The following is a 26,788-nucleotide window of genomic DNA, read 5'->3' as shown; positions in this document are numbered from 1 at the left end:
GTAGTAGGGTATAGGTGTAGTAGGGTGTAGTAGGGTATAGGTGTAGGGTGTACAACGTAGGGTATAGGTGTAGTAGGGTATAGGTGTAGGGTATAAGTGTAGTGTATAGTATATAGGGTATAGGTGTAGTGTATAGTATATAGGGTATAGGTGTAGTGTATAGTATATAGGGTATAGGTGTAGTGTATAGTATATAGGGTATAGGTGTAGTGTATAGTATATAGGGTATAGGTGTAGTGTATAGTATATAGGGTATAGGTGTAGTGTATAGTATATAGGGTATAGGTGTAGTGTATAGGATATAGGGTATAGGTGTAGTGTATAGTATATAGGGTATAGGTGTAGTGTATAGGATATAGGGTAATCAAATCAAATGTATTTATATATCCCTTCTTACATCAGCTGATATCTCAAAGTGCTGAACAGAAACCCAGCCTAAAACCCCCAACAGCAAGCAATGCAGGTGTAGAAGCACGGTGGCTAGGAAAAAGGTGTAGGGTATAGGGTATGGGGTGTAGTGTGTAGGTGTAGGGTAGTGGTGCATGCTGTATGTGTAGTGTGTAGGGTATAGGGTATAGGTGTATGTGTAGGGTGTACGATGTAGGGTATAGGGTGTAGTGTGTAGGATATAGGGTGTAGGTGTAGGGTACAGGTGTAGGGTGTAGGATATAGGGTGTAGGTGTAGGGTATAGGTGTAGGGTATAGGGTGTAGGTGTAGGGTATAGGTGTAGGGTGTAGGGTATAGGTGTAGGGTGTAGGGTATAGGTGTAGGTTATAGGGTGTAGGTTATAGGGTGTAGGTTATAGGGTGTAGGGTGTAGGTTATAGGGTGTAGTACCACATACCTCCTGCAGGAGGCTGAGTTTCTCCAGTTCCCACTGGTGGTCCAGGATGAGGCTGTCACTGCGTGGCCTCCACCCAGCCAGGTTCTCCTCCCCTCGGACGTACGCCACCGAGGTGTCCAGCACCCGCCGACGTCTCCTCTGCATTCCTGGGGGGTTGAAAAGGTCAATGGTTAGAGGTCAGAGGTCAGGGGTCAGACAAACAAAGCAGAAATAAGCTTTATCCATCTTTGTCTCAATTTTGTTTGGATTCTTTGCGTCTTATCTCCTTTGAAATTGTTTTGGAGAAAAAGGTCCCTCCAATTCAGACCTTCTCCTCCAATGCATTTTGAGAAAGAGGCGGGAAGACGAATTGCAGAAAGAGTTGTGGAAACACAGACAAAGGGGAAGCTCAACAGAGAAAGTGTCTCACCTGGGCTCCCATGATCCGCCAGGTGACACAAGCTGACCTCGTACACACCTGTCACTCGGTTACTGGACAGAGAAAGAAACAACAGACAAACAAAACACTGGGTTCAACTCTGGGTTCAACTCTGGGTTCAACTCTGGGTTCAACTCTGGGGTCAACTCTGGGGTCAACTCTGGGGTCAACTCTGGGGTCAACTCTGGGGTCAACTCTGGGGTCAACTCTGGGTTCAACCCTGGGTTCAACTCTGGGTTCAACTCTGGGTTCAACTCTGGGTTCATTTCAAGTCCATTGTTTCCATTGATTTAACAATCATCTTTCAGGAATGCAACCAAGGCAAAGGACTGTGGTGAGATAAACAGTAACAGACTTGATTTTATGGTTTATTTCATGGTAGTTGATTTAATAATAATCTTTCAGGATAAGAGATGATTAATAAGTCACCCCTCTGTTGTTGTCCTCAGGCTTCCAGTGCCAAACAGGTTTCGGATGGAGCGGGAGGTCGGGAGTTTAACGTCTCGAGAGTAGAACACCATGCAGAAATCTTTGGTTATGACTGTGGGCTGAGTGCAGTTCTCCATCTACAGAAAAATGAAGGATCAAAAAAGCAAATTTCTCTCTCCGCCTCTTTAGGTCCTAACATCAGATACAGTAGGGGTCATTTGGGATACAGCACTAAGTTCAAATCAAATCAAACATCAGATACAGTAGGGGTCATTTGGGATACAGAACTAAGTTCAAATCAAATCAAACATCAGATACAGTAGGGGTCATTTGGGATACAGCACTAAGTTCAAATCAAATCAAACATCAGATACAGTAGGGGTCATTTTGGATACAGCACTGTAAGTTCAAATCAAATTGTGTTAGTCACATGCACTGAATAAGCTTACTTTCGAGCCCCTAACTAACAATGCAGTTTAAAAAAAATGGATAAGAATAAGAAATAAAAGTAACATGTAATTTAAAGAGCAGCTATATGGTGGGGGGGGGGGGGGGGGTACCGGTATAGAGCCAATGCGCAGGGGCACTGGTTAGTTGAGGTAATATGTACATGTAGGTAGAGTTATGCATAGATGATAACAACAGAGAGCTAGCAGCGGTGTAAAAGAAGGGCAGGGCGGGGGTTAATGAAAATAGTTCTGGGCAGCCTTTTGATTAGATGTTCAGGAGTCCGGTACCGTTTGCCGTGCGGAAGCAGAGAGAACAGTCTATGACTAGGGCGCTCTCATGCATGTTCCAGTGTTAGGCCTAAGCGCAGGGATCATTTCTCATACATGAAGTGCTCCAAAAATTACTCCTGAGAGGTGAGCAGTCAGGAAGCAGAGACTGCTGAGAGGTGAGCAGTCAGGTAGCAGAGACTCCGGAGAGGTGAGCAGTCAGGTAGCAGAGACTCTGAGAGGTGAGCAGTCAGGAAGCAGAGACTCCTGAGAGTGAGAGGTGAGCAGTCAGTAAGCAGAGACTCCTGAGAGGTGAGCAGTCAGGTAGCAGAGACTGCTGAGAGGTGAGCAGTCAGTAAGCAGAGACTCCTGAGAGGTGAGCAGTCAGTAAGCAGAGACTGCTGAGAGGTGAGCAGTCAGTAAGCAGAGACTGCTGAGAGGTGAGCAGTCAATAAGCAGAGACTCCTGAGAGGTGAGCAGTCAGGTAGCAGAGACTCCGGAGAGGTGAGCAGTCAGGTAGCAGAGACTCCTGAGAGGTGAGCAGTCAGGAAGCAGAGACTGCTGAGAGGTGAGCAGTCAGTAAGCAGAGACTCCTGAGAGGTGAGCAGTCAGGTAGCAGAGACTCCGGAGAGGTGAGCAGTCAGGTAGCAGAGACTCCGGAGAGGTGAGCAGTCAGGAAGCAGAGACTCCGGAGAGGTGAGCAGTCAGGAGGCAGAGACTGCTGAGAGGTGAGCAGTCGGGTAGCAGAGACTGCTGAGAGGTGAGCAGTCAGGTAGCAGAGACTCCGGAGAGGTGAGCAGTCAGGAAGCAGAGACTGCTGGGAGGTGAGCAGTCAGGTAGCAGAGACTGCTGAGAGGTGAGCAGTCAGGTAGCAGAGACTCCTGAGAGGTGAGCAGTCAGGTAGCAGAGACTGCTGAGAGGTGAGCAGTCAGGAAGCAGAGACTGCTGAGAGGTGAGCAGTCAGGTAGCAGAGACTCCTGAGAGGTGAGCAGTCAGTAAGCAGAGACTCCTGAGAGGTGAGCAGTCAGTAAGCAGAGACTCCTGAGAGGTGAGCAGTCAGGTAGCAGAGACTCCTGAGAGGTGAGCAGTCAGGTAGCAGAGACTCCTGAGAGGTGAGCAGTCAGGTAGCAGAGACTCCTGAGAGGTGAGCAGTCAGGTAGCAGAGACTGCTGAGAGGTGAGCAGTCAGGAAGCAGAGACTCCTGAGAGGTGAGCAGTCAGTAAGTAGAGACTCCTGAGAGGTGAGCAGTCAGTAAGCAGAGACTCCTGAGAGGTGAGCAGTCCGGTAGCAGAGACTCCTGAGAGGTGAGCAGTCAGGTAGCAGAGACTCCTGAGAGGTGAGCAGTCAGTAAGCAGAGACTCCTGAGAGGTGAGAAGTCAGTAAGCAGAGACTCCTGAGAGGTGAGCAGTCAGTAAGCAGAGACTCCTGAGAGGTGAGCAGTCAGTAAGCAGAGACTCTGAGAGGTGAGCAGTCAGGTAGCAGAGACTGCTGAGAGGTGAGCAGTCAGTAAGCAGAGACTCCTGAGAGGTGAGCAGTCAGGAAGCAGAGACTCCTGAGAGGTGAGCAGGTAGGAAGCAGAGACAGTCAGTAAGCAGAGACTCCTGAGAGGTGAGCAGTCAGTAAGCAGAGACTCCTGAGAGGTGAGCAGTCAGTAAGCAGAGACTCCTGAGAGGTGAGCAGTCAGGAAGCAGAGACTGCTGAGAGGTGAGCAGTCAGGAAGCAGAGACTCCTGAGAGGTGAGCAGTCAGGTAGCAGAGACTCCTGAGAGGTGAGCAGTCAGTAAGCAGAGACTCCTGAGAGGTGAGCAGTCAGTAAGCAGAGACTCCTGAGAGGTGAGCAGTCAGGTAGCAGAGACTGCTGAGAGGTGAGCAGTCAGGTAGCAGAGACTCCTGAGAGGTGAGCAGTCAGGTAGCAGAGACTCCTGAGAGGTGAGCAGTCAGGTAGCAGAGACTGCTGAGAGGTGAGCAGTCAGGAAGCAGAGACTCCTGAGAGGTGAGCAGTCAGTAAGCAGAGACTCCTGAGAGGTGAGCAGTCAGTAAGCAGAGACTCCTGAGAGGTGAGCAGTCAGTAAGCAGAGACTCCTGAGAGGTGAGCAGTCAGGTAGCAGAGACTCCTGAGAGGTGAGCAGTCAGGTAGCAGAGACTCCTGAGAGGTGAGCAGTCAGTAAGCAGAGACTCCTGAGAGGTGAGCAGTCAGTAAGCAGAGACTCCTGAGAGGTGAGCAGTCAGTAAGCAGAGACTCCTGAGAGGTGAGCAGTCAGTAAGCAGAGACTCTGAGAGGTGAGCAGTCAGGTAGCAGAGACTGCTGAGAGGTGAGCAGTCAGTAAGAAGAGACTCCTGAGAGGTGAGCAGTCAGGAAGCAGAGACTCCTGAGAGGTGAGCAGGTAGGAAGCAGAGACAGTCAGTAAGCAGAGACTCCTGAGAGGTGAGCAGTCAGTAAGCAGAGACTCCTGAGAGGTGAGCAGTCAGTAAGCAGAGACTCCTGAGAGGTGAGCAGTCAGGAAGCAGAGACTGCTGAGAGGTGAGCAGGTAGGAAGCAGAGACTCCTGAGAGGTGAGCAGTCAGGTAGCAGAGACTGCTGAGAGGTGAGCAGTCAGTAAGCAGAGACCCCTGAGAGGTGAGCAGTCAGGAAGCAGAGACTCCTGAGAGGTGAGCAGTCAGTAAGCAGAGACTCCTGAGAGGTGAGCAGTCAGGTAGCAGAGACTCCTGAGAGGTGAGCAGTCAGTAAGCAGAGACTCCTGAGAGGTGAGCAGTCAGTAAGCAGAGACTCCTGAGAGGTGAGCAGTCAGTAAGCAGAGACTCCTGAGAGGTGAGCAGTCAGTAAGCAGAGACTCCTGAGAGGTGAGCAGTCAGTAAGCAGAGACTCCTGAGAGGTGAGCAGGTAGGAAGCAGAGACAGTCAGTAAGCAGAGACTCCTGAGAGGTGAGCAGTCAGTAAGCAGAGACAGTCAGGAAGCAGAGACTCCTGAGAGGTGAGCAGGTAGGAAGCAGAGACAGTCAGTAAGCAGAGACTCCTGAGAGGTGAGCAGTCAGTAAGCAGAGACTCCTGAGAGGTGAGCAGTCAGTAAGCAGAGACAGTCAGGAAGCAGAGACCCCTGGGAGGTGAGCAGTCAGTAAGCAGAGATTCCTGAGAGGTGAGCAGTCAGTAAGCAGAGACTCCTGAGAGGTGAGCAGTCAGTAAGCAGAGACAGTCAGGAAGCAGAGACCCCTGGGAGGTGAGCAGTCAGTAAGCAGAGACTCCTGAGAGGTGAGCAGTCAGGAAGCAGAGACTCCTGAGAGGTGAGCAGTCAGTAAGCAGAGACTCCTGAGAGGTGAGCAGTCAGTAAGCAGAGACTCTGAGAGGTGAGCAGTCAGGAAGCAGAGACTCCTGAGAGGTGAGCAGTCAGTAAGACGAGACTCCTGAGAGGTGAGCAGTCAGGAAGCAGAGACTCCGGAGAGGTGAGCAGTCAGTAAGCAGAAACAGTCAGGTAGCAGAGACTGCTGAGAGGTGAGCAGTCAGTAAGCAGATACTCCTGAGAGGTGAGCAGTCAGGAAGCAGAGACTCCGGAGAGGTGAGCAGTCAGTAAGCAGAAACAGTCAGGTAGCAGAGACTGCTGAGAGGTGAGCAGTCAGTAAGCAGAGACTCCTGAGAGGTGAGCAGTCAGTAAGCAGAGACTCTGAGAGGTGAGCAGTCAGGAAGCAGAGACTCCTGAGAGGTGAGCAGTCAGTAAGACGAGACTCCTGAGAGGTGAGCAGTCAGGAAGCAGAGACTCCGGAGAGGTGAGCAGTCAGTAAGCAGAAACAGTCAGGTAGCAGAGACTGCTGAGAGGTGAGCAGTCAGTAAGCAGATACTCCTGAGAGGTGAGCAGTCAGGAAGCAGAGACTCCGGAGAGGTGAGCAGTCAGTAAGCACAAACAGTCAGGTAGCAGAGACTGCTGAGAGGTGAGCAGTCAGTAAGCAGAGACTCCTGAGAGGTGAGCAGTCAGTAAGCAGAGACTCCTGAGAGGTGAGCAGTCAGGAAGCAGAGACTCTGAGAGGTGAGCAGTCAGTAGGCAGAGACTCTGAGAGGTGAGCAGTCAGTAAGCAGAGACTCCTGAGAGGTGAGCAGTCAGTAAGCAGAGACAGTCAGGAAGCAGAGACTCCTGAGAGGTGAGCAGTCAGTAAGCAGAGACAGTCAGGTAGCAGAGACTGCTGAGAGGTGAGCAGGTAGGAAGCTGTTATGAACCTGTCCAGTTAGGAACATGTCCAGCTATGAACCTGTCCAGTTAGGAACCTGTCCAGCTATGAACCTGTCCAGTTAGGAACCTGTCCAGTTACGAACCTGTTCAGTTAGGAACCTGTCCAGTTACGAACCTGTCCAGTTACGAACCTGTCCAGTTACGAACCTGTCCAGTTAGGAACATGTCCAGCTACGAACATGTCCAGTTACAAACCTGTCCAGTTACAAACCTGTCCAGTTACAAACCTGTCCAGTTAGGAACCTGTCCAGTTAGGAACCTGTCCAGTTAGGAACCTGTCCAGTTAGGAACCTGTCCAGCTATGAACCTGTCCAGTTAGGAACCTGTCCAGTTATGAACCTGTCCAATTAGGAACCTGTCCAGCTATGAACCTGTACAGTTACGAACCTGTCCAGTTACGAACCTGTCCAGCTACGAACCTGTCCAGTTAGGAACCTGTCCAGTTATGAACCTGTCCAGTTACAAACCTGTCCAGTTACGAACCTGTCCAGTTATGAACCTGTCCAGTTATGAACCTGTCCAGTTAGGAACCTGTCCAGCTATGAACCTGTACAGTTAGGAACCTGTCCAGCTATGAACATGTCCAGTTACAAACCTGTCCAGTTACGAACCTGTCCAGTTATGAACCTGTCCAGTTAGGAACCTGTCCAGCTATGAACCTGTACAGTTAGGAACCTGTCCAGTTACGAACCTGTCCAGCTACGAACCTGTCCAGCTAGGAACCTGTCCAGTTACGAACCTGTCCAGCTACGAACCTGTCCAGTTAGGAACCTGTCCAGTTAGGAACCTGTCCAGCTATGAACCTGTCCAGTTAAGATCAGTAGATTTCCTCAGATTGTTTCTGTGAAGCTAGCTTAACAATTACCATTAGACACGTACAGTTACGTACAGTATAACTATGTTCATGTAACTATGTAGGCCGACAAGGTCATTTATATAACACTATATACTGTATGTAACTATATATATGTTACCTCTAGGTAGGCCGACAAGGTCATGTAGATCTTCTCTCCGTAAGGAGTGACCCGGTTCAGGAGGAGGGTGTTATGCATGGCACTGTCCCAGGCAGCCTCGAAGCGATAGAATGTCCTGATGGAGGGAGGAGAAGAGTTAACCATACAGAGAGAATGACTAAACAGAGAGCTCCTCAACCCTGGTCTGAACTAACATAGTGGTCTCTGGTCTGTCTGTCTGTGTGTCTGTCTGTCATGAATAATACTAACATAGTGGTCTGTCTGTCTGTCTGTCTGTCTGTCTGTCTGTCTGTCTGTCTGTCTGTCTGTCTGTCTTGAATACTACTAACATAGTGGTCTGTCTGTCTGTCTGTCTGTCTGTCTGTCTGTTTGTCTGTCTGTCTGTCTGTCTGTCTGTCTGTCTGTCTGTCTGTCTGTCTGTCTGTCTGTCTTGAATACTACTAACATAGTGGTCTCTGGTCTGTCTGTCTGTCTGTCTGTCTGGTCTGTCTGTCTGTCTGTCTGTCTACTAACAGACTAGAAAACCTACTCTAGTGGTTAGTATGCTAGTATGCTGCAAACTGAAAGCAAAGCAGGATGGATGGCTTTCTGAATAGTCCTGTTGATTGTTGTGTTACAACTTTATTAGTCAAATAAAGGTTATTTCTACTGTAGGAGGAAGGTAAATATATAAATGTTTTCTTAAGAACAGCTACAATCTATTGCTATCGGCAGACCAAGTTGTAGTTGCATTGCATGTAGGGACATTGTTTATCACTATGATAATGTGAATAATGTTACCTACAGAACATGTGCATCTAAAATGCTCTTGAGAGAAGATAGATTTTATTTATGAAGATTAAAATAACAACATTGATTTTCAAAGACACACTTTCAATAGACAAGACACATAGTTTTGGGGATGAAGTCAGTAAATGGCATGCAACAGGGAACCCGTCAGTTGTGGGTCGACCTTTAAGAAAAACACCAAACAATAACAGCACGAACAAATGAAAAGGGAATGAGAGATCGACAGACAGACGGGAGGAGAGGAGGTGGTGGACAGGACAGGTGGTGAGGAGAAATACCTATGGTCTATACCCAAGGAGACACTTGGAGAAGGAATAGAAGAAAAGAACCAGGAAGAGAACCAGGAAGAGAACCAAAAGGTGAGTCAGGAAGAGAGTCTGATGTGGTTGTGGAGCGTTGTAATGATCAAGAACGACAGGACAGTTGTGTTCTTCCTAGCCTGGTCCCAAATAGTTTTTTTTGCCATCTTTCCAACTGGGACCAGGCTACATTGCCCATTCACTCACTGGGACCAGGCTACATTGCCCATTCACTCACTGGGACCAGGCTACATTGCCCATTCACTACTTGATGATTTGAACAGCAGAATGTACTATCTGTTCTAGAATGTCTCACAATGGACAGATAGAACCACAGAGATACAATGTAATACGTTTGACTTTATTTTCATTCTGTAGATAGAGATACAAATTGTAACTATGGAATGCCGTTTGGGTCTTTGTGTGTCAAAAACAAATATATTTATGTCAAATAAGCTTATAATTTGATGCATCGAATAACAAAATTACATTTTCGAATGTTGCGTGAGCTGAATTTGCATGAGCGAGCCAAGCGCCATCAACATTGATGAAAGTTTTTAAACTAGAGGTAGGCTATCTCCCTGCTATGTTGACTTTGATTTGCAGTATGACAAAGTCACTCAGAAATATCTTATACATGGGATGTTTTTAGAAATTTCTAGGATAGCTAGCTTGCTAGCTTTGACTTGATACCTAGCTAGCACCAATGCAACCAGCCTGAAAACAATAACCAGAAACTGCAATAATTTTCAATGTTTCGCAATGACTTAGGAATTCATGACACTAAGTATTAGCTAAGTATTAGCTAAGTAGCCTCTTGTTGTTTTCCTATTGAAATCGAACTTTAGTTCATGAAAGCTAGCAAGCTACCTAGCCCTGTTGCCCCAAGGTAACGTTGCAAGCATGGCTAGTGGTTCTGACAATCAACCAAATACGAAAACTGTCATATAAATTAGGAATATTTTAGATAACATCGTGCTAGAGACTTAGCTAGCTAACTATAGCTACTGATGTTTTTGAGGAGAACATTGTTTCTATCCAACATCTAGCTTGCTTTGTTGCTGACCAGCCCTGTCCCAGAGCTTGGGGAAGTGTGTTGCTGACCAGCCCTGTCCCAGAGCTTGGAAAAGTGTTTCTGACCAGCATTGGCCCAGAGCTTGGGGGAAGTGTGTTTCTGACCAGCATTGGCCCAGAGCTTGGGGAACTGTGTTTCTGACCAGCATTGGCCCAGAGCTTGGGGGAACTGTGTTTCTGACCAGCATTGGCCCAGAGCTTGGGGGAAATGTGTTTCTGACCAGCATTGGCCCAGAGCTTGGGGGAAATGTGTTTCTGACCAGCATTGGCCCAGAGCTTGGGGGAAATGTGTTTCTGACCAGCATTGGCCCAGAGCTTGGGGGAAATGTGTTTCTGACCAGCATTGGCCCAGAGCTTGGGGGAAATGTGTTTCTGACCAGCATTGGCCCAGAGCTTGGGGGAAGTGTTTTTCTGACCAGCATTGGCCCAGAGCTTGGGGGAAGTGTGTTTCTGACCAGCATTGGCCCAGAGCTTGGGGGAACTGTGTTTCTGACCAGAATTGGCCCAGAGCTTGGGGGAAGTGTGTTTCTGACCAGCATTGGCCCACAGCTTGGGGGAAGTGTGTTTCTGACCAGCATTGGCCCAGAGCTTGGGGGAAGTGTGTTTCTGACCAGCATTGGCCCAGAATTTGGGGAACTGTGTGTTTCTGACCAGCATTGTCCCAGAGCTTGGGGGAACTGTGTGTTTCTGACCAGCATTGTCCCAGAATTTGGGGGAAGTGTGTGTTTCTGACCAGCATTGGCCCAGAGCTTGGGGGAACTGTGTGTTTCTGACCAGCATTGGCCCAGAGCTTGGGGGAACTGTGGTTCTGACCAGCATTGGCCCAGAGCTTGGGGAACTGTGTTTCTGACCAGCATTGTCCCAGAGTTTGGGGGAAGTGTGTGTTTCTGACCAGCATTGTCCCAGAGCTTGGGGGACTGTGTTTCTGACCAGCATTGGCCCAGAGCTTGGGGGACTGTGTTTCTGACCAGCATTGTCCCAGAGCTTGGGGAACTGTGTTTCTGACCAGCATTGGCCCAGAGCTTGGGGGAACTGTGTGTTTCTGACCAGCATTGGCCCAGAGCTTGGGGGAACTGTGTTTCTGACCAGCATTGGCCCAGAGCTTGGGGGAACTGTGTTTCTGACCAGCATTGGCCCAGAGCTTGGGGGAACTGTGTGTTTCTGACCAGCATTGGCCCAGAGCTTGGGGGAACTGTGTGTTTCTGACCAGCATTGGCCCAGAGCTTGGGGGAACTGTGTGTTTCTGACCAGCATTGTCCCAGAGCTTGGGGAACTGTGTGTTTCTGACCAGCATTGTCCCAGAGCTTGGGGAACTGTGTTTTTCTGACCAGCATTGGCACAGAGCTTGGGGGAACTGTGTGTTTCTGACCAGCATTGTCCCAGAGCTTGGGGAACTGTGTTTCTGACCAGCATTGGCCCAGAGCTTGGGGGAACTGTGTGTTTCTGACCAGCATTGTCCCAGAGCTGGGGGAACTGTGTGTTTCTGACCAGCATTGTCCCAGAGCTGAGGGAACTGTGTGTTTCTGACCAGCATTGGCCCAGAGCTTGGGGGAACTGTGTTTCTGACCAGCATTGGCCCAGAGCTTGGGGGAAATGTGTTTCTGACCAGCATTGGCCCAGAGCTTGGGGGAAATGTGTTTCTGACCAGCATTGGCCCAGAGCTTGGGGGAACTGTGTTTCTGACCAGCATTGGCCCAGAGCTTGGGGGAACTGTGTGTTTCTGACCAGCACTGGCCCAGAGCTTGGGGGAACTGTGTGTTTCTGACCAGCATTGGCCCAGAGCTTGGGGAACTGTGTTTCTGACCAGCATTGGCCCAGAGCTTGGGGGAACTGTGTGTTTCTGACCAGCATTGTCCCAGAGCTGGGGGAACTGTGTGTTTCTGACCAGCATTGTCCCAGAGCTGGGGGAACTGTGTGTTTCTGACCAGCATTGTCCCAGAGCTTGGGGAACTGTGTTTCTGACCAGCATTGGCCCAGAGCTTGGGGGAACTGTGTGTTTCTGACCAGCATTGTCCCAGAGCTGGGGGAACTGTGTGTTTCTGACCAGCATTGTCCCAGAGCTGGGGGAACTGTGTGTTTCTGACCAGCATTGGCCCAGAGCTTGGGGGAACTGTGTTTCTGACCAGCATTGGCCCAGAGCTTGGGGGAACTGTGTGTTTCTGACCAGCATTGGCCCAGAGCTTGGGGGAAATGTGTTTCTGACCAGCATTGGCCCAGAGCTTGGGGGAACTGTGTTTCTGACCAGCATTGGCCCAGAGCTTGGGGGAACTGTGTGTTTCTGACCAGCACTGGCCCAGAGCTTGGGGGAACTGTGTGTTTCTGACCAGCATTGGCCCAGAGCTTGGGGAACTGTGTTTCTGACCAGCATTGTCCCAGAGCTTGGGGGAACTGTGTGTTTCTGACCTGCATTGTCCCAGAGCTGGGGGAACTGTGTGTTTCTGACCAGCATTGTCCCAGAGCTGGGGGAACTGTGTGTTTCTGACCAGCATTGGCCCAGAGCTTGGGGGAACTGTGTGTTTCTGACCAGCATTGGCCCAGAGCTTGGGGGAACTGTGTGTTTCTGACCAGCATTGGCCCAGAGCTTGGGGGAACTGTGTGTTTCTGACCAGCATTGTCCCAGAGCTTGGGGAACTGTGTGTTTCTGACCAGCATTGTCCCAGAGCTTGGGGAACTGTGTGTTTCTGACCAGCATTGGCCCAGAGCTTGGGGGAAATGTGTTTCTGACCAGCATTGGCCCAGAGCTTGGGGGAAATGTGTTTCTGACCAGCATTGGCCCAGAGCTTGGGGGAAATGTGTTTCTGACCAGCATTGGCCCAGAGCTTGGGGGAAATGTGTTTCTGACCAGCATTGGCCCAGAGCTTGGGGGAAGTGTTTTTCTGACCAGCATTGGCCCAGAGCTTGGGGGAAGTGTGTTTCTGACCAGCATTGGCCCAGAGCTTGGGGGAACTGTGTTTCTGACCAGAATTGGCCCAGAGCTTGGGGGAAGTGTGTTTCTGACCAGCATTGGCCCACAGCTTGGGGGAAGTGTGTTTCTGACCAGCATTGGCCCACAGCTTGGGGGAAGTGTGTTTCTGACCAGCATTGGCCCAGAATTTGGGGAACTGTGTGTTTCTGACCAGCATTGTCCCAGAGCTTGGGGGAACTGTGTGTTTCTGACCAGCATTGTCCCAGAATTTGGGGGAAGTGTGTGTTTCTGACCAGCATTGGCCCAGAGCTTGGGGGAACTGTGTGTTTCTGACCAGCATTGGCCCAGAGCTTGGGGGAACTGTGGTTCTGACCAGCATTGGCCCAGAGCTTGGGGAACTGTGTTTCTGACCAGCATTGTCCCAGAGCTTGGGGGAAGTGTGTGTTTCTGACCAGCATTGTCCCAGAGCTTGGGGGACTGTGTTTCTGACCAGCATTGGCCCAGAGCTTGGGGGACTGTGTTTCTGACCAGCATTGTCCCAGAGCTTGGGGAACTGTGTTTCTGACCAGCATTGGCCCAGAGCTTGGGGAACTGTGTGTTTCTGACCAGCATTGGCCCAGAGCTTGGGGAACTGTGTTTCTGACCAGCATTGGCCCAGAGCTTGGGGGAACTGTGTTTCTGACCAGCATTGGCCCAGAGCTTGGGGGAACTGGTGTTTCTGACCAGCATTGGCCCAGAGCTTGGGGGAACTGTGTTTCTGACCAGCATTGGCCCAGAGCTTGGGGAACTGTGTGTTTCTGACCAGCATTGGCCCAGAGCTTGGGGAACTGTGTGTTTCTGACCAGCATTGTCCCAGAGCTTGGGGAACTGTGTGTTTCTGACCAGCATTGTCCCAGAGCTTGGGGAACTGTGTGTTTCTGACCAGCATTGTCCCAGAGCTTGGGGAACTGTGTGTTTCTGACCAGCATTGTCCCAGAGCTTGGGGAACTGTGTGTTTCTGACCAGCATTGGCCCAGAGCTTGGGGAACTGTGTGTTTCTGACCAGCATTGTCCCAGAGCTGGGGGAACTGTGTGTTTCTGACCAGCATTGTCCCAGAGCTGGGGGAACTGTGTGTTTCTGACCAGCATTGTCCCAGAGCTGGGGGAACTGTGTGTTTCTGACCAGCATTGGCCCAGAGCTTGGGGGAACTGTGTTTCTGACCAGCATTGGCCCAGAGCTTGGGGGAACTGTGTGTTTCTGACCAGCATTGGCCCAGAGCTTGGGGGAAATGTGTTTCTGACCAGCATTGGCCCAGAGCTTGGGGGAACTGTGTTTCTGACCAGCATTGGCCCAGAGCTTGGGGGAACTGTGTGTTTCTGACCAGCACTGGCCCAGAGCTTGGGGGAACTGTGTGTTTCTGACCAGCATTGGCCCAGAGCTTGGGGAACTGTGTTTCTGACCAGCATTGGCCCAGAGCTTGGGGGAACTGTGTGTTTCTGACCAGCATTGTCCCAGAGCTGGGGGAACTGTGTGTTTCTGACCAGCATTGTCCCAGAGCTGGGGGAACTGTGTGTTTCTGACCAGCATTGTCCCAGAGCTTGGGGAACTGTGTTTCTGACCAGCATTGGCCCAGAGCTTGGGGGAACTGTGTGTTTCTGACCAGCATTGTCCCAGAGCTGGGGGAACTGTGTGTTTCTGACCAGCATTGTCCCAGAGCTGGGGGAACTGTGTGTTTCTGACCAGCATTGGCCCAGAGCTTGGGGGAACTGTGTTTCTGACCAGCATTGGCCCAGAGCTTGGGGGAACTGTGTGTTTCTGACCAGCATTGGCCCAGAGCTTGGGGGAAATGTGTTTCTGACCAGCATTGGCCCAGAGCTTGGGGGAACTGTGTTTCTGACCAGCATTGGCCCAGAGCTTGGGGGAACTGTGTGTTTCTGACCAGCACTGGCCCAGAGCTTGGGGGAACTGTGTGTTTCTGACCAGCATTGGCCCAGAGCTTGGGGAACTGTGTTTCTGACCAGCATTGGCCCAGAGCTTGGGGGAACTGTGTGTTTCTGACCAGCATTGTCCCAGAGCTGGGGGAACTGTGTGTTTCTGACCAGCATTGTCCCAGAGCTGGGGGAACTGTGTGTTTCTGACCAGCATTGGCCCAGAGCTTGGGGGAACTGTGTGTTTCTGACCAGCATTGGCCCAGAGCTTGGGGGAACTGTGTGTTTCTGACCAGCATTGGCCCAGAGCTTGGGGGAACTGTGTGTTTCTGACCAGCATTGTCCCAGAGCTTGGGGAACTGTGTGTTTCTGACCAGCATTGTCCCAGAGCTTGGGGAACTGTGTGTTTCTGACCAGCATTGGCCCAGAGCTTGGGGGAACTGTGTGTTTCTGACCAGCATTGTCCCAGAGCTTGGGGAACTGTGTTTCTGACCAGCATTGGCCCAGAGCTTGGGGAACTGTGTGTTTCTGACCAGCATTGTCCCAGAGCTGGGGGAACTGTGTGTTTCTGACCAGCATTGTCCCAGAGCTGGGGTAACTGTGTGTTTCTGACCAGCATTGGCCCAGAGCTTGGGGGAACTGTGTTTCTGACCAGCATTGGCCCAGAGCTTGGGGGAACTGTGTGTTTCTGACCAGCATTGGCCCAGAGCTTGGGGGAAATGTGTTTCTGACCAGCATTGGCCCAGAGCTTGGGGGAACTGTGTTTCTGACCAGCATTGGCCCAGAGCTTGGGGGAACTGTGTGTTTCTGACCAGCATTGGCCCAGAGCTTGGGGGAACTGTGTTTCTGACCAGCATTGGCCCAGAGCTTGGGGGAACTGTGTGTTTCTGACCAGCATTGTCCCAGAGCTGGGGGAACTGTGTGTTTCTGACCAGCATTGTCCCAGAGCTGGGGGAACTGTGTGTTTCTGACCAGCATTGGCCCAGAGCTTGGGGGAACTGTGTTTCTGACCAGCATTGGCCCAGAGCTTGGGGGAACTGTGTGTTTCTGACCAGCATTGGCACAGAGCTTGGGGGAAATGTGTTTCTGACCAGCATTGGCCCAGAGCTTGGGGGAACTGTGTTTCTGACCAGCATTGGCCCAGAGCTTGGGGGAACTGTGTGTTTCTGACCAGCACTGGCCCAGAGCTTGGGGGAACTGTGTGTTTCTGACCAGCATTGGCCCAGAGCTTGGGGAACTGTGTTTCTGACCAGCATTGGCCCAGAGCTTGGGGGAACTGTGTGTTTCTGACCAGCATTGTCCCAGAGCTGGGGGAACTGTGTGTTTCTGACCAGCATTGTCCCAGAGCTGGGGGAACTCTGTGTTTCTGACCAGCATTGGCCCAGAGCTTGGGGGAACTGTGTGTTTCTGACCAGCATTGTCCCAGAGCTTGGGGAACTGTGTGTTTCTGACCAGCATTGTCCCAGAGCTTGGGGAACTGTGTGTTTCTGACCAGCATTGGCCCAGAGCTTGGGGGAACTGTGTGTTTCTGACCAGCATTGTCCCAGAGCTTGGGGAACTGTGTTTCTGACCAGCATTGGCCCAGAGCTTGGGGGAACTGTGTGTTTCTGACCAGCATTGTCCCAGAGCTGGGGAACTGTGTTTCTGACCAGCATTGTCCCAGAGCTTGGGGGAACTGTGTGTTTCTGACCAGCATTGGCCCAGAGCTTGGGGGAACTGTGTTTCTGACCAGCATTGGCCCAGAGCTTGGGGGAACTGTGTGTTTCTGACCAGCATTGGCCCAGAGCTTGGGGGAAATGTGTTTCTGACCAGCATTGGCCCAGAGCTTGGGGGAACTGTGTTTCTGACCAGCATTGGCCCAGAGCTTGGGGGAACTGTGTGTTTCTGACCAGCATTGGCCCAGAGCTTGGGGGAACTGTGTTTCTGACCAGCATTGGCCCAGAGCTTGGGGGAACTGTGTGTTTCTGACCAGCATTGGCCCAGAGCTTGGGGGAACTGTGTTTCTGACCAGCATTGGCCCAGAGCTTGGGGGAAATGTGTTTCTGACCAGCATTGGCCCAGAGCTTGGGGAAATGTGTTTCTGACCAGCATTGGCCCAGAGCTTGGGGAACTGTGTTTCTGACCAGCATTGGCCCAGAGCTTGGGGGAACTGTGTTTCTGACCAGCATTGGCCCAGAGCTTGGGGGAACTGTGTGTTTCTGACCAGCATTGTCCCAGAGCTGGGGGAACTGTGTGTTTCTGACCAGCATTGTCCCAGAGCTGGGGGAACTGTGTGTTTCTGACCAGCATTGTCCCAGAGCTGGGGGAACTGTGTTTCTGACCAGCATTGGCCCAGAGCTTGGGGGAACTGTGTTTCTGACCAGCATTGGCCCAGAGCTTGGGGGAAATGTGTTTCTGACCAGCATTGGCCCAGAGCTTGGGGGAAATGTGTTTCTGACCAGCATTGGCCCAGAGCTTGGGGGAACTGTGTTTCTGACCAGCATTGGCCCAGAGCTTGGGGGAACTGTGTGTTTCTGACCAGCACTGGCCCAGAGCTTGGGGGAACTGTGTGTTTCTGACCAGCATTGGCCCAGAGCTTGGGGGAAATGTGTTTCTGACCAGCATTGGCCCAGAGCTTGGGGGAAATGTGTTTCTGACCAGCATTGGCCCAGAGCTTGGGGGAACTGTGTTTCTGACCAGCATTGGCCCAGAGCTTGGGGGAACTGTGTGTTTCTGACCAGCACTGGCCCAGAGCTTGGGGGAACTGTGTGTTTCTGACCAGCATTGGCCCAGAGCTTGGGGAACTGTGTTTCTGACCAGCATTGGCCCAGAGCTTGGGGGAACTGTGTGTTTCTGACCAGCATTGTCCCAGAGCTGGGGGAACTGTGTGTTTCTGACCAGCATTGTCCCAGAGCTGGGGGAACTGTGTGTTTCTGACCAGCATTGGCCCAGAGCTTGGGGGAACTGTGTGTTTCTGACCAGCATTGGCCCAGAGCTTGGGGGAACTGTGTGTTTCTGACCAGCATTGGCCCAGAGCTTGGGGGAACTGTGTGTTTCTGACCAGCATTGTCCCAGAGCTTGGGGAACTGTGTGTTTCTGACCAGCATTGTCCCAGAGCTTGGGGAACTGTGTGTTTCTGACCAGCATTGGCCCAGAGCTTGGGGGAACTGTGTGTTTCTGACCAGCATTGTCCCAGAGCTTGGGGAACTGTGTTTCTGACCAGCATTGGCCCAGAGCTTGGGGGAACTGTGTGTTTCTGACCAGCATTGTCCCAGAGCTGGGGGAACTGTGTGTTTCTGACCAGCATTGTCCCAGAGCTGGGGGAACTGTGTGTTTCTGACCAGCATTGGCCCAGAGCTTGGGGGAACTGTGTTTCTGACCAGCATTGGCCCAGAGCTTGGGGGAACTGTGTGTTTCTGACCAGCATTGGCCCAGAGCTTGGGGGAAATGTGTTTCTGACCAGCATTGGCCCAGAGCTTGGGGGAACTGTGTTTCTGACCAGCATTGGCCCAGAGCTTGGGGGAACTGTGTGTTTCTGACCAGCATTGGCCCAGAGCTTGGGGGAACTGTGTTTCTGACCAGCATTGGCCCAGAGCTTGGGGGAACTGTGTGTTTCTGACCAGCATTGGCCCAGAGCTTGGGGGAACTGCGTGTTTCTGACCAGCATTGGCCCAGAGCTTGGGGGAACTGTGTGTTTCTGACCAGCATTGTCCCAGAGCTTGGGGAACTGTGTGTTTCTGACCAGCATTGTCCCAGAGCTTGGGGAACTGTGTGTTTCTGACCAGCATTGGCCCAGAGCTTGGGGGAACTGTGTGTTTCTGACCAGCATTGTCCCAGAGCTTGGGGAACTGTGTTTCTGACCAGCATTGGCCCAGAGCTTGGGGGAACTGTGTGTTTCTGACCAGCATTGTCCCAGAGCTGGGGGAACTGTGTGTTTCTGACCAGCATTGTCCCAGAGCTGGGGGAACTGTGTGTTTCTGACCAGCATTGGCCCAGAGCTTGGGGGAACTGTGTTTCTGACCAGCATTGGCCCAGAGCTTGGGGGAACTGTGTGTTTCTGACCAGCATTGGCCCAGAGCTTGGGGGAAATGTGTTTCTGACCAGCATTGGCCCAGAGCTTGGGGGAACTGTGTTTCTGACCAGCATTGGCCCAGAGCTTGGGGAACTGTGTGTTTCTGACCAGCATTGGCCCAGAGCTTGGGGGAACTGTGTTTCTGACCAGCATTGGCCCAGAGCTTGGGGGAACTGTGTGTTTCTGACCAGCATTGGCCCAGAGCTTGGGGGAACTGTGTGTTTCTGACCAGCATTGTCCCAGAGCTGGGGGAACTGTGTGTTTCTGACCAGCATTGGCCCAGAGCTTGGGGGAACTGTGTTTCTGACCAGCATTGGCCCAGAGCTTGGGGGAACTGTGTGTTTCTGACCAGCATTGGCCCAGAGCTTGGGGGAAATGTGTTTCTGACCAGCATTGGCCCAGAGCTTGGGGGAACTGTGTTTCTGACCAGCATTGGCCCAGAGCTTGGGGGAACTGTGTGTTTCTGACCAGCATTGGCCCAGAGCTTGGGGGAACTGTGTTTCTGACCAGCATTGGCCCAGAGCTTGGGGGAACTGTGTGTTTCTGACCAGCATTGGCCCAGAGCTTGGGGGAACTGTGTGTTTCTGACCAGCATTGGCCCAGAGCTTGGGGGAACTGTGTGTTTCTGACCAGCATTGGCCCAGAGCTTGGGGAACAGAGCTCTGGGCCAATGCTGGTCAGAAACACACAGTTCCCCCAAGGGTTTCTATCTTACCAATAATCATTTATGTATTTGATTTGGAATTTTAGGACCCATAGAAACACATTGAATAGCAGACAGTCCTTACTGCTATTAGCCCATAGAAACACATTGAATAGCAGACAGTCCTTACTGCTATTAGCCAATAGAAACACATTGAATAGCAGACAGTCCTTACTGCTATTAGCCCATAGAAACACATTGAATAGCAGACAGTCCTTACTGCTATTAGCCAATAGAAACACATTGAATAGCAGACAGTCCTTACTGCTATTAGCCCATAGAAACACATTGAATAGCAGACAGTCCTTACTGCTATTAGCCAATAGAAACACATTGAATAGCAGACAGTCCTTACTGCTATTAGCCAATAGAAACACATTGAATAACAGATCGTCCTTACTGCTATTAGCCAATAGAAACACATTGAATAACAGACAGTCCTTACTGCTATTAGCCCATAGAAACACATTGAATAACAGATAGTCCTTACTGCTATTAGCCCATAGAAACACATTGAATAACAGATAGTCCTTACTGCTATTAGCCCATAGAAACACATTGAATAACAGATAGTCCTTACTGCTATTAGCCCATAGAAACACATTGAATAACAGACAGTCCTTACTGCTATTAGCCCATAGAAACACATTGAATAACAGATAGTCCTTACTGCTATTAGCCCATAGAAACACATTGAATAACAGATAGTCCTTACTGCTATTAGCCCATAGAAACACATTGAATAACAGCCAGTCCTTACTGCTATTAGCCAATAGAAACACATTGAATAACAGATAGTCCTTACTGCTAGAGGCGCCCTCTACGAGGGTCTTCAGTCCGGGTCCCGCTGCGAGGGTCGGGGTCTACGTCCCGCACCCGAGCCGCTGTAAGAAGGCCCACCCGGACCCTCCCCTTTAGAATCATGTTTTGGGGGGCGGGTGGGGGTACTGTCACACCCTGGCCATAGAGAGGCTTTTTATTCTCTATTTTGGTTAGGCCAGGGTGTGACTAGGGTGGGTGTTCTATGTTCTTTTTTCTACGTTTTTTTTGTATTCCTTTGTTTTTGGCCGGGTATGGTCCTCAATCAGGGACAGCTGTCAACCCTCTCCTTCTCATCCACCCCTTCTCCTTCTCCTCCACCCCCTCTCCTTCTCCTCCACCCCCTCTCCTTCTCCTCTACCCCTCTCCTTCGCCTCTACCCCTCTCTCCTTCTCCTCCACCCCCTCTCCTTCTCCTCCACCCCTTCTCCTTCTCCTCCACCCCCTCTCCTTCTCCTCCACCCCTTCTCCTTCTCCTCCACCCCCTCTCCTTCTCCTCCACCCCCTCTCCTTCTCCTCCACCCCCTCTCTCCTCTCCTCCTCCACCCCCTCTCCTTCTCCTCCACCCCTCTCTCCTCTCCTCCTCCACCCCCTCTCCTACTCTTCCACCCCTCTCTCCTTCTCCTCCAGCCCCCTGTCCTTCTCCACCCCATCTCCTTCACCCCCCTCTCCTTCTTATCCACCACTCTCTCCTGTCCTCCTTCACCCCTCTCAATTAAATTCAATATAAGGCCTTTATTTGCATGGGAAACATATGTTAACATTGCCTAAGCAAGAGAAGTAGATAATAAACTGAGATAAACCATACAAATTAACAGTAAACATTACACTCACAGAAGTTCCAAAAGAATAAAGACATTTCAAATGTCATATTATGTCTATACATATTATGTGGTGTAACTATGTGCAAACCGTACAAAAGAGAAAATAAATAAACATAAATATGTGTTGTGTGTTCTTCACTGGTTATCCTGTTCTTGTGGCAACAGGTCACACATCTTGCTGCTGTGATGGCACACTATTTCACCCAGTAGATATGGGAGTTGATCAAAATTGGGTTTGTTTTTCTTATTCTTTGTGGATCTGTGTAATCTGAGGGAAATATGTGTCTCTAATATGGTCCTACATTTGGCAGGAGGTTAGGAAGTGCAGCTCAGTTTCCACCTCATTTTGTGGGCAGTGAGCACATAGCCTGTCTTCTCTTGACAGCCAGGTCTGCCTACGACTGTCTCCCCTTCTACTTCAGCCCCCCTCTCCTTCAGCCCCCCACTTCAGCCCCCTCTCCTTCAGCCCACGTCTCCTTCAGCCTCCCTCTCCTTCAGCCCTCCTCTCCTTCAGCCCACCTCTCCTTCAGCCCCCCACATCACCCCCCACATCAGCCCCCCTCCTTTAGCCCCCTACTTTAGCCCCCTACTTCAGCCCCCTCTCCTTCAGCCCCCTACTTCAGCCCCCTCTCCTTCAGCCCCCTCTCCTTCAGCCCCCTCTCCTTCAGCCCACCTCTCCTTCAGCCCACCTCTCCTTCAGCCCACCTCTCCTTCAGCCCCCCCTCTCCTTCTCCTCCATAATTTAGTCCATACATTGATGAATGAGGACTTCCCCTGAGAAAATAATCACGACTTGAAAGCAGTTATGTTTCTGGCCACCAAGCACAGCCTTCAATCTGAAACCGCTCATCCAAGCAGAGAAATGTAAGAGGAAACCAAATGTTTCTGTAGGCCATTAAAGCGAGATAAATCGTCCCGTTCGTAGAGTTCAGATGTTGAAGGACCGGCTGTTGGCATTTGTACTGAGATGACCTGGTGGGAAAGCTAGCTGTGTGTCTGTCAGAGGGAAGAAGACAAGAGAGCGAGAGGAGAACAGCTGTTATACCGTGGGATGAGAGGAGGAGAGGAGAGGAGCTGCTTCAGTGGAAATGTGTCTATGGACCTAGAGGAGGAGAGGAGAGCTGGCCCTGGTCACAGAGCAGGTCCAGGACACAGAGCAGGCCCATGTCACAGAGCAGGCCCATGTCACAGAGCAGGCCCAGGTCACAGAGCAGGCCCAGGACACAGAGCAAGCCCATGTCACAGAGCAGGCCCAGGACACAGAGCAAGCCCATGTCACAGAGCAGGCCCAGGTCACAGAGCAGGCCCAGGTCACAGACCAGGCCCAGGACACAGAGCAAGCCCAGGTCACAGAGCAGGCCCAGGACACAGAAATGTTAAATCTCTCCTTGTCCACGTCTGTAATCCCAACATATTTCAAGGGGACCACCATTGTCCCTGTTCCCAAGGTAACCTGCCTAAATGACTATCCCCCTGTAGCGCTCACATCTGCTTTGAAAGGCTGGTCATGACACACATCAACGCAATAATTCCAGACTCCCTGAACCCACTCCAACCGGTCCACAGATGACGCAATCTCAATTGCACTTCAGACAGCCCTCTCCCACCTGGACAAAAGGAACTGAGAATGCTGTTCATTGATTTACAGCTCAGCGTTCAACACCATCGTGCCCTCGAAGCTCATCACTAAGCTAATGACCCTGGGACTGAACACCTTCCTCTGCTACTGGATCCTGGACTTCCTGACGGGCCGCCCCCCAGGTGGTGAGGGTAGACAACAACACATCCGCCACACTGACCGTCAACAAGGGGGCCCCTCAGGGGTGTGTGCTTAAATATCACATAGATCCCCCTCCTGTACATCCTGTTCAACCAGCTGCATGCGACCGATCGTAAGGCCCATGATCAATTTGGAGATCAGCTGCACGCGACCGATCGTAAGGCCCATGATCAATTTGGAGATCAGCTGCACGCGACCGATCGTAAGGCCCATGATCAATTTGGAGAGCAGCTGCATGTGACCGATCGTAAGGCCCATGATCAATTTGGAGAGCAGCTGCACGCGATCGATCGTAAGGCCCATGATCAATTTGGAGAGCAGCTGCATGCGACCGATCGTAAGGTCCATGATCAATTTGGAGAGCAGCTGCACGCGACCGATCGTAAGGCCCATGATCAATTTGGAGAGCAGCTGCATGCGACCGATCGTAAGGCCCATGATCAATTTGGAGAGCAGCTGCACGCGACCGATCGTAAGGCCCATGATCAATTTGGAGAGCAGCTGCATGTGACCGATCGTAAGGCCCATGATCAATTTGGAGAGCAGCTGCATGCGACCGATCGTAAGGCCCATGATCAATTTGGAGAGCAGCTGCATGCGACCGATCGTAAGGCCCATGATCAATTTGGAGAGCAGCTGCATGCGACCGATCGTAAGGCCCATGATCAATTTGGAGAGCAGCTGCATGCGACCGATCGTAAGGCCCATGATCAATTTGGAGAGCAGCTGCATGTGACCGATCGTAAGGCCCATGATCAATTTGGAGAGCAGCTGCATGCGACCGATCGTAAGGCCCATGATCAATTTGGTTTGACATTTGCTACCCACTTATGGGGCTATTTAGAGACACCTTCAGTAAATTACAAAATGTCAATCGCTCCAAATTTCAATGACTTAAAAACCTCAAACCAACTATACATTTTAGAAATTCATATACAAATATTGAAACCATTTAATGAGACAACTAAAAGATGTGTGACCGACTGGCTCCATTCGGTCTTTTTTTACATCGGATAAAAATAGACACTCCGAGCTAGAAAATGTTATATCAGACACTACAGTGAAGGAACAATGGAAAAGTCATTCTGCTTTGAAAGTTGATCAACTTGTAACCTCACTTTGGAGAAAATGGTAAACCTACTTGGAGAGCTTGTTTGTCTTCATCCATTCAGCATCGTTCACACTCTCTTAAGCCTTAGCCACACCCATTCAGCATCGTTCACACTCTCTTAAGCCTTAGCCCCGCCCATTCAGCATCGTTCACACTCTCTTAAGCCTTAGCCTCACCCATCTCTTTAAGGATTCACTTGTGATGCCATGTACTAAACAAATAAAGATTTCAAGACTAAAGGCTGGTTTATACTACAGGTGTGTTTGTAAATTCAATCTGGAAAGCCAGAGTGTGCTCACAGTGCACTCTGGGCGTTCGTGAACTCAAGGTTGTCAGATTGTCCATTCCATTTTGTTCTCGGAGCGCAAACTGGCCGATGAGTAGGGTTGATCCGAGCGCTCTGACCTACCAACAGCAGTCAAGCACCCAAGCTAACTGGACTATGAGTAGGGTTGATCCGAGCGCTCTGACCTACCAACAGCAGTCAAGCACCCAAGCTAACTGGGCGATGAGTAGAATTGATCCGAGCGCTCTGACCTACCAACAGCAGTCAAGCACCCAAGCTAACTGGCCGATGAGTAGGGTTGATCCGAGCGCTCTGACCTACCAACAGCAGTCAAGCACCCAAGCTAACTGGACTATGAGTAGGGTTGATCCGAGCGCTCTGACCTACCAACAGCAGTCAAGCACCCAAGCTAACTGGTAAACATTGGCTAGCTTGCTACTTCCAGACACAAATGATAGAATAACTCACTCTGACCATTTTACTCACCCTAGCAGAGCTGGTTAGGCTGTTTTCATGTTATCCAGAGCGTTGGTGACTAACTGTGCTGCTGGCAACAATTTATGTTTATTGACTGCCAAAAAACATTTGATTAAAAAAATACAAATGTACTTTCAAATGTCTCTCCTGTGAAGTAGTGATGCGTGACATACGCCTAGTTTCCTGAAAGGAGTCTTATATTGTCAATTTACTTTGTGTAAGATGCTATCAGCTTCTTGCACGTCTCTTTCTAAATCCTTGAGTGTTTTCAAAAGAAGTTGATTGCATTAATTCATACCAAAGTTTAAGATTATGTTTGGCTTCCTTATAATTTCTACAAGTTGCTATTTTGGAAAGATTTGTATGTTTTTGTATCAATGCTCTAGGTCTTACAGTGGGATGGAAAATGAAACCTGTTCTGTGTCAGTGTATGAACTTGATTATTACTGCCCCCTAGTGGCAATGCATAGGTTTGTCACTGAAATAAAAAGGATCAACAGAGATCATAGTAAATTGGGGAAAATGACAAACAATTCATGTTTGTTTCACTTCGTCAAATGTCTGGCTTGTAGCTTGTACTGAAAACGTCCCTGTACAGAAGCACCGGCCAAAGAGGAGACAGAAGCACCGGCCAAAGAGGAGACAGAAGCTGAAATACTGTCCCCACAACACATACTGTAGGAAGCAAAGCAAGTCATGCATGCATTCCCCGTACACCATCAGCTTTCGGTCACATCCCCAGACGCCAAAGTCCCAGCCAGCCCCAGTCCCCAGACCGCACAGTCACAGTCAGCCCCAGTCCCAAGACCCCGAAGTCCCAGCCAGCCCCAGTCCCCAGACCGCACAGTCACAGCCAGCCCCAGTCCCAAGCCCCCGAAGTCCCAGCCAGCCCCAGTCTAAAGTCACAGCCAGCCCCATCCCCAGACCCCGAAGTCCCAGCCAGTCCCAGTCCCCAGACCGCACAGTCACAGCCAGCCCCAGTCCCCAGGCCGCACAATCACAGCCAGCCCCATCCCCAGACCCCGAAGTCCCAGCCAGCCCCAGTCCCAAGACTGCACAGTCCCAGCCAGCCCCAGTCCCCAGACCACACAGTCACAGCCAGCCCCAGTCTCAAGACCGCACAGTCACAGCCAGCCCCAGTCTCAAGACCGCATAGTCACAAACAGCCCCATACCCAGACCCCGAAGTCCCAGCCAGCCCCAGTTCCCAGACCGCAGTCACAGCCAGCCCCAGTCCCCAGACCGCACAGTCACAGCCAGCCCCAGTCCCCAGACCCCGACGTCCCAGCCAACCCCAGTCCCAAGACCGCACAGTCACAGCCAGCCCCATTCCCAGACCCCGAAGTCCCAGCCAGCCCCAGTCCCAAGACCGCACAGTCACAGCCAGCCCCAGTCCCCAGACCCCGAAGTCCCAGCCAACCCCAGTCCCCAGACTGCACAGTCACAGCCAGCCCCAGTCCCCAGACCCTGAAGTCCCAGCCAACCCCAGTCCCAAGACCGCACAGTAACAGCCAGCCCCAGTCCCCAGACCCCGAAGTCCCAGACAACCCCAGTCCCAAGACCAGTCACAGCCAGCCCCAGTCCCCAGACCGCACAGTCACAGCCAGCCCCAGTCCCCAGACCCTGAAATCCCAGCCAACCCCAGTCCCAAGACCGCACAGTCCCAGCCAACCCCAGTCCCAAGACCGCACAGTCACAGCCAACCCCAGTCCCCAGACCCCGAAGTCCCAGCAAACCCGCAACTCCAGACCCCGCAGTCCCAGCCAGCCCAAGATCCCAGTCCCAGCCAACCCCTAACCCCAGACCCATCACTTCCAGCAAGCCCCAGACACTGCAGTCCCAGCCAGCCCCAGTTTCCAGCCCTCAGCTCCAGCCTCTAGACCCACAACAGCTCAGCAACAAACACACATCCAGGAGAAAGAGAGGGAGAGAGGAGGGGTGCAAAGATACATCACAGTCCCTCACATCTCCTCAGGAGGAGAGAGATATCAGGGGGGGGAAGCAAGGGGAGGAGGAGAGAGCAGGAGAGCCAAAACCCACAGTGGAAAACCATGGGAATTAGAATGATGGATTAATGGATGACTTGGTGTTTAAAATGGAGTGAGAGTGAAAAGATGAAAATAGATCCCTGAATAGTAGAATGAGAGGAGAGGGATTTGATGTAAATC

General features: G+C 51.2%; 1 protein-coding gene across 1 annotated transcript in view; it reads right to left on the bottom strand.

Annotated features, from left to right (window-relative positions):
- kif1aa (kinesin family member 1Aa) overlaps positions 1 to 26,788 on the bottom strand; it is a 219,331-nt gene that overhangs the window by 17,081 nt on the left and 175,462 nt on the right. The window contains 4 exon segments of the mRNA XM_065009343.1: positions 845 to 990; positions 1,254 to 1,315; positions 1,692 to 1,828; positions 7,597 to 7,711. Coding sequence (XP_064865415.1) covers positions 845 to 990; positions 1,254 to 1,315; positions 1,692 to 1,828; positions 7,597 to 7,711 — 460 coding nt within the window.

Source organism: Oncorhynchus nerka, linkage group LG24 (genome assembly GCF_034236695.1).
Source record: "Oncorhynchus nerka isolate Pitt River linkage group LG24, Oner_Uvic_2.0, whole genome shotgun sequence".
NCBI lineage: Eukaryota > Metazoa > Chordata > Actinopteri > Salmoniformes > Salmonidae > Oncorhynchus > Oncorhynchus nerka.
Note: the sequence above shows the minus strand (reverse complement) of the source record. Positions and strands in the feature narration are given on the sequence as shown.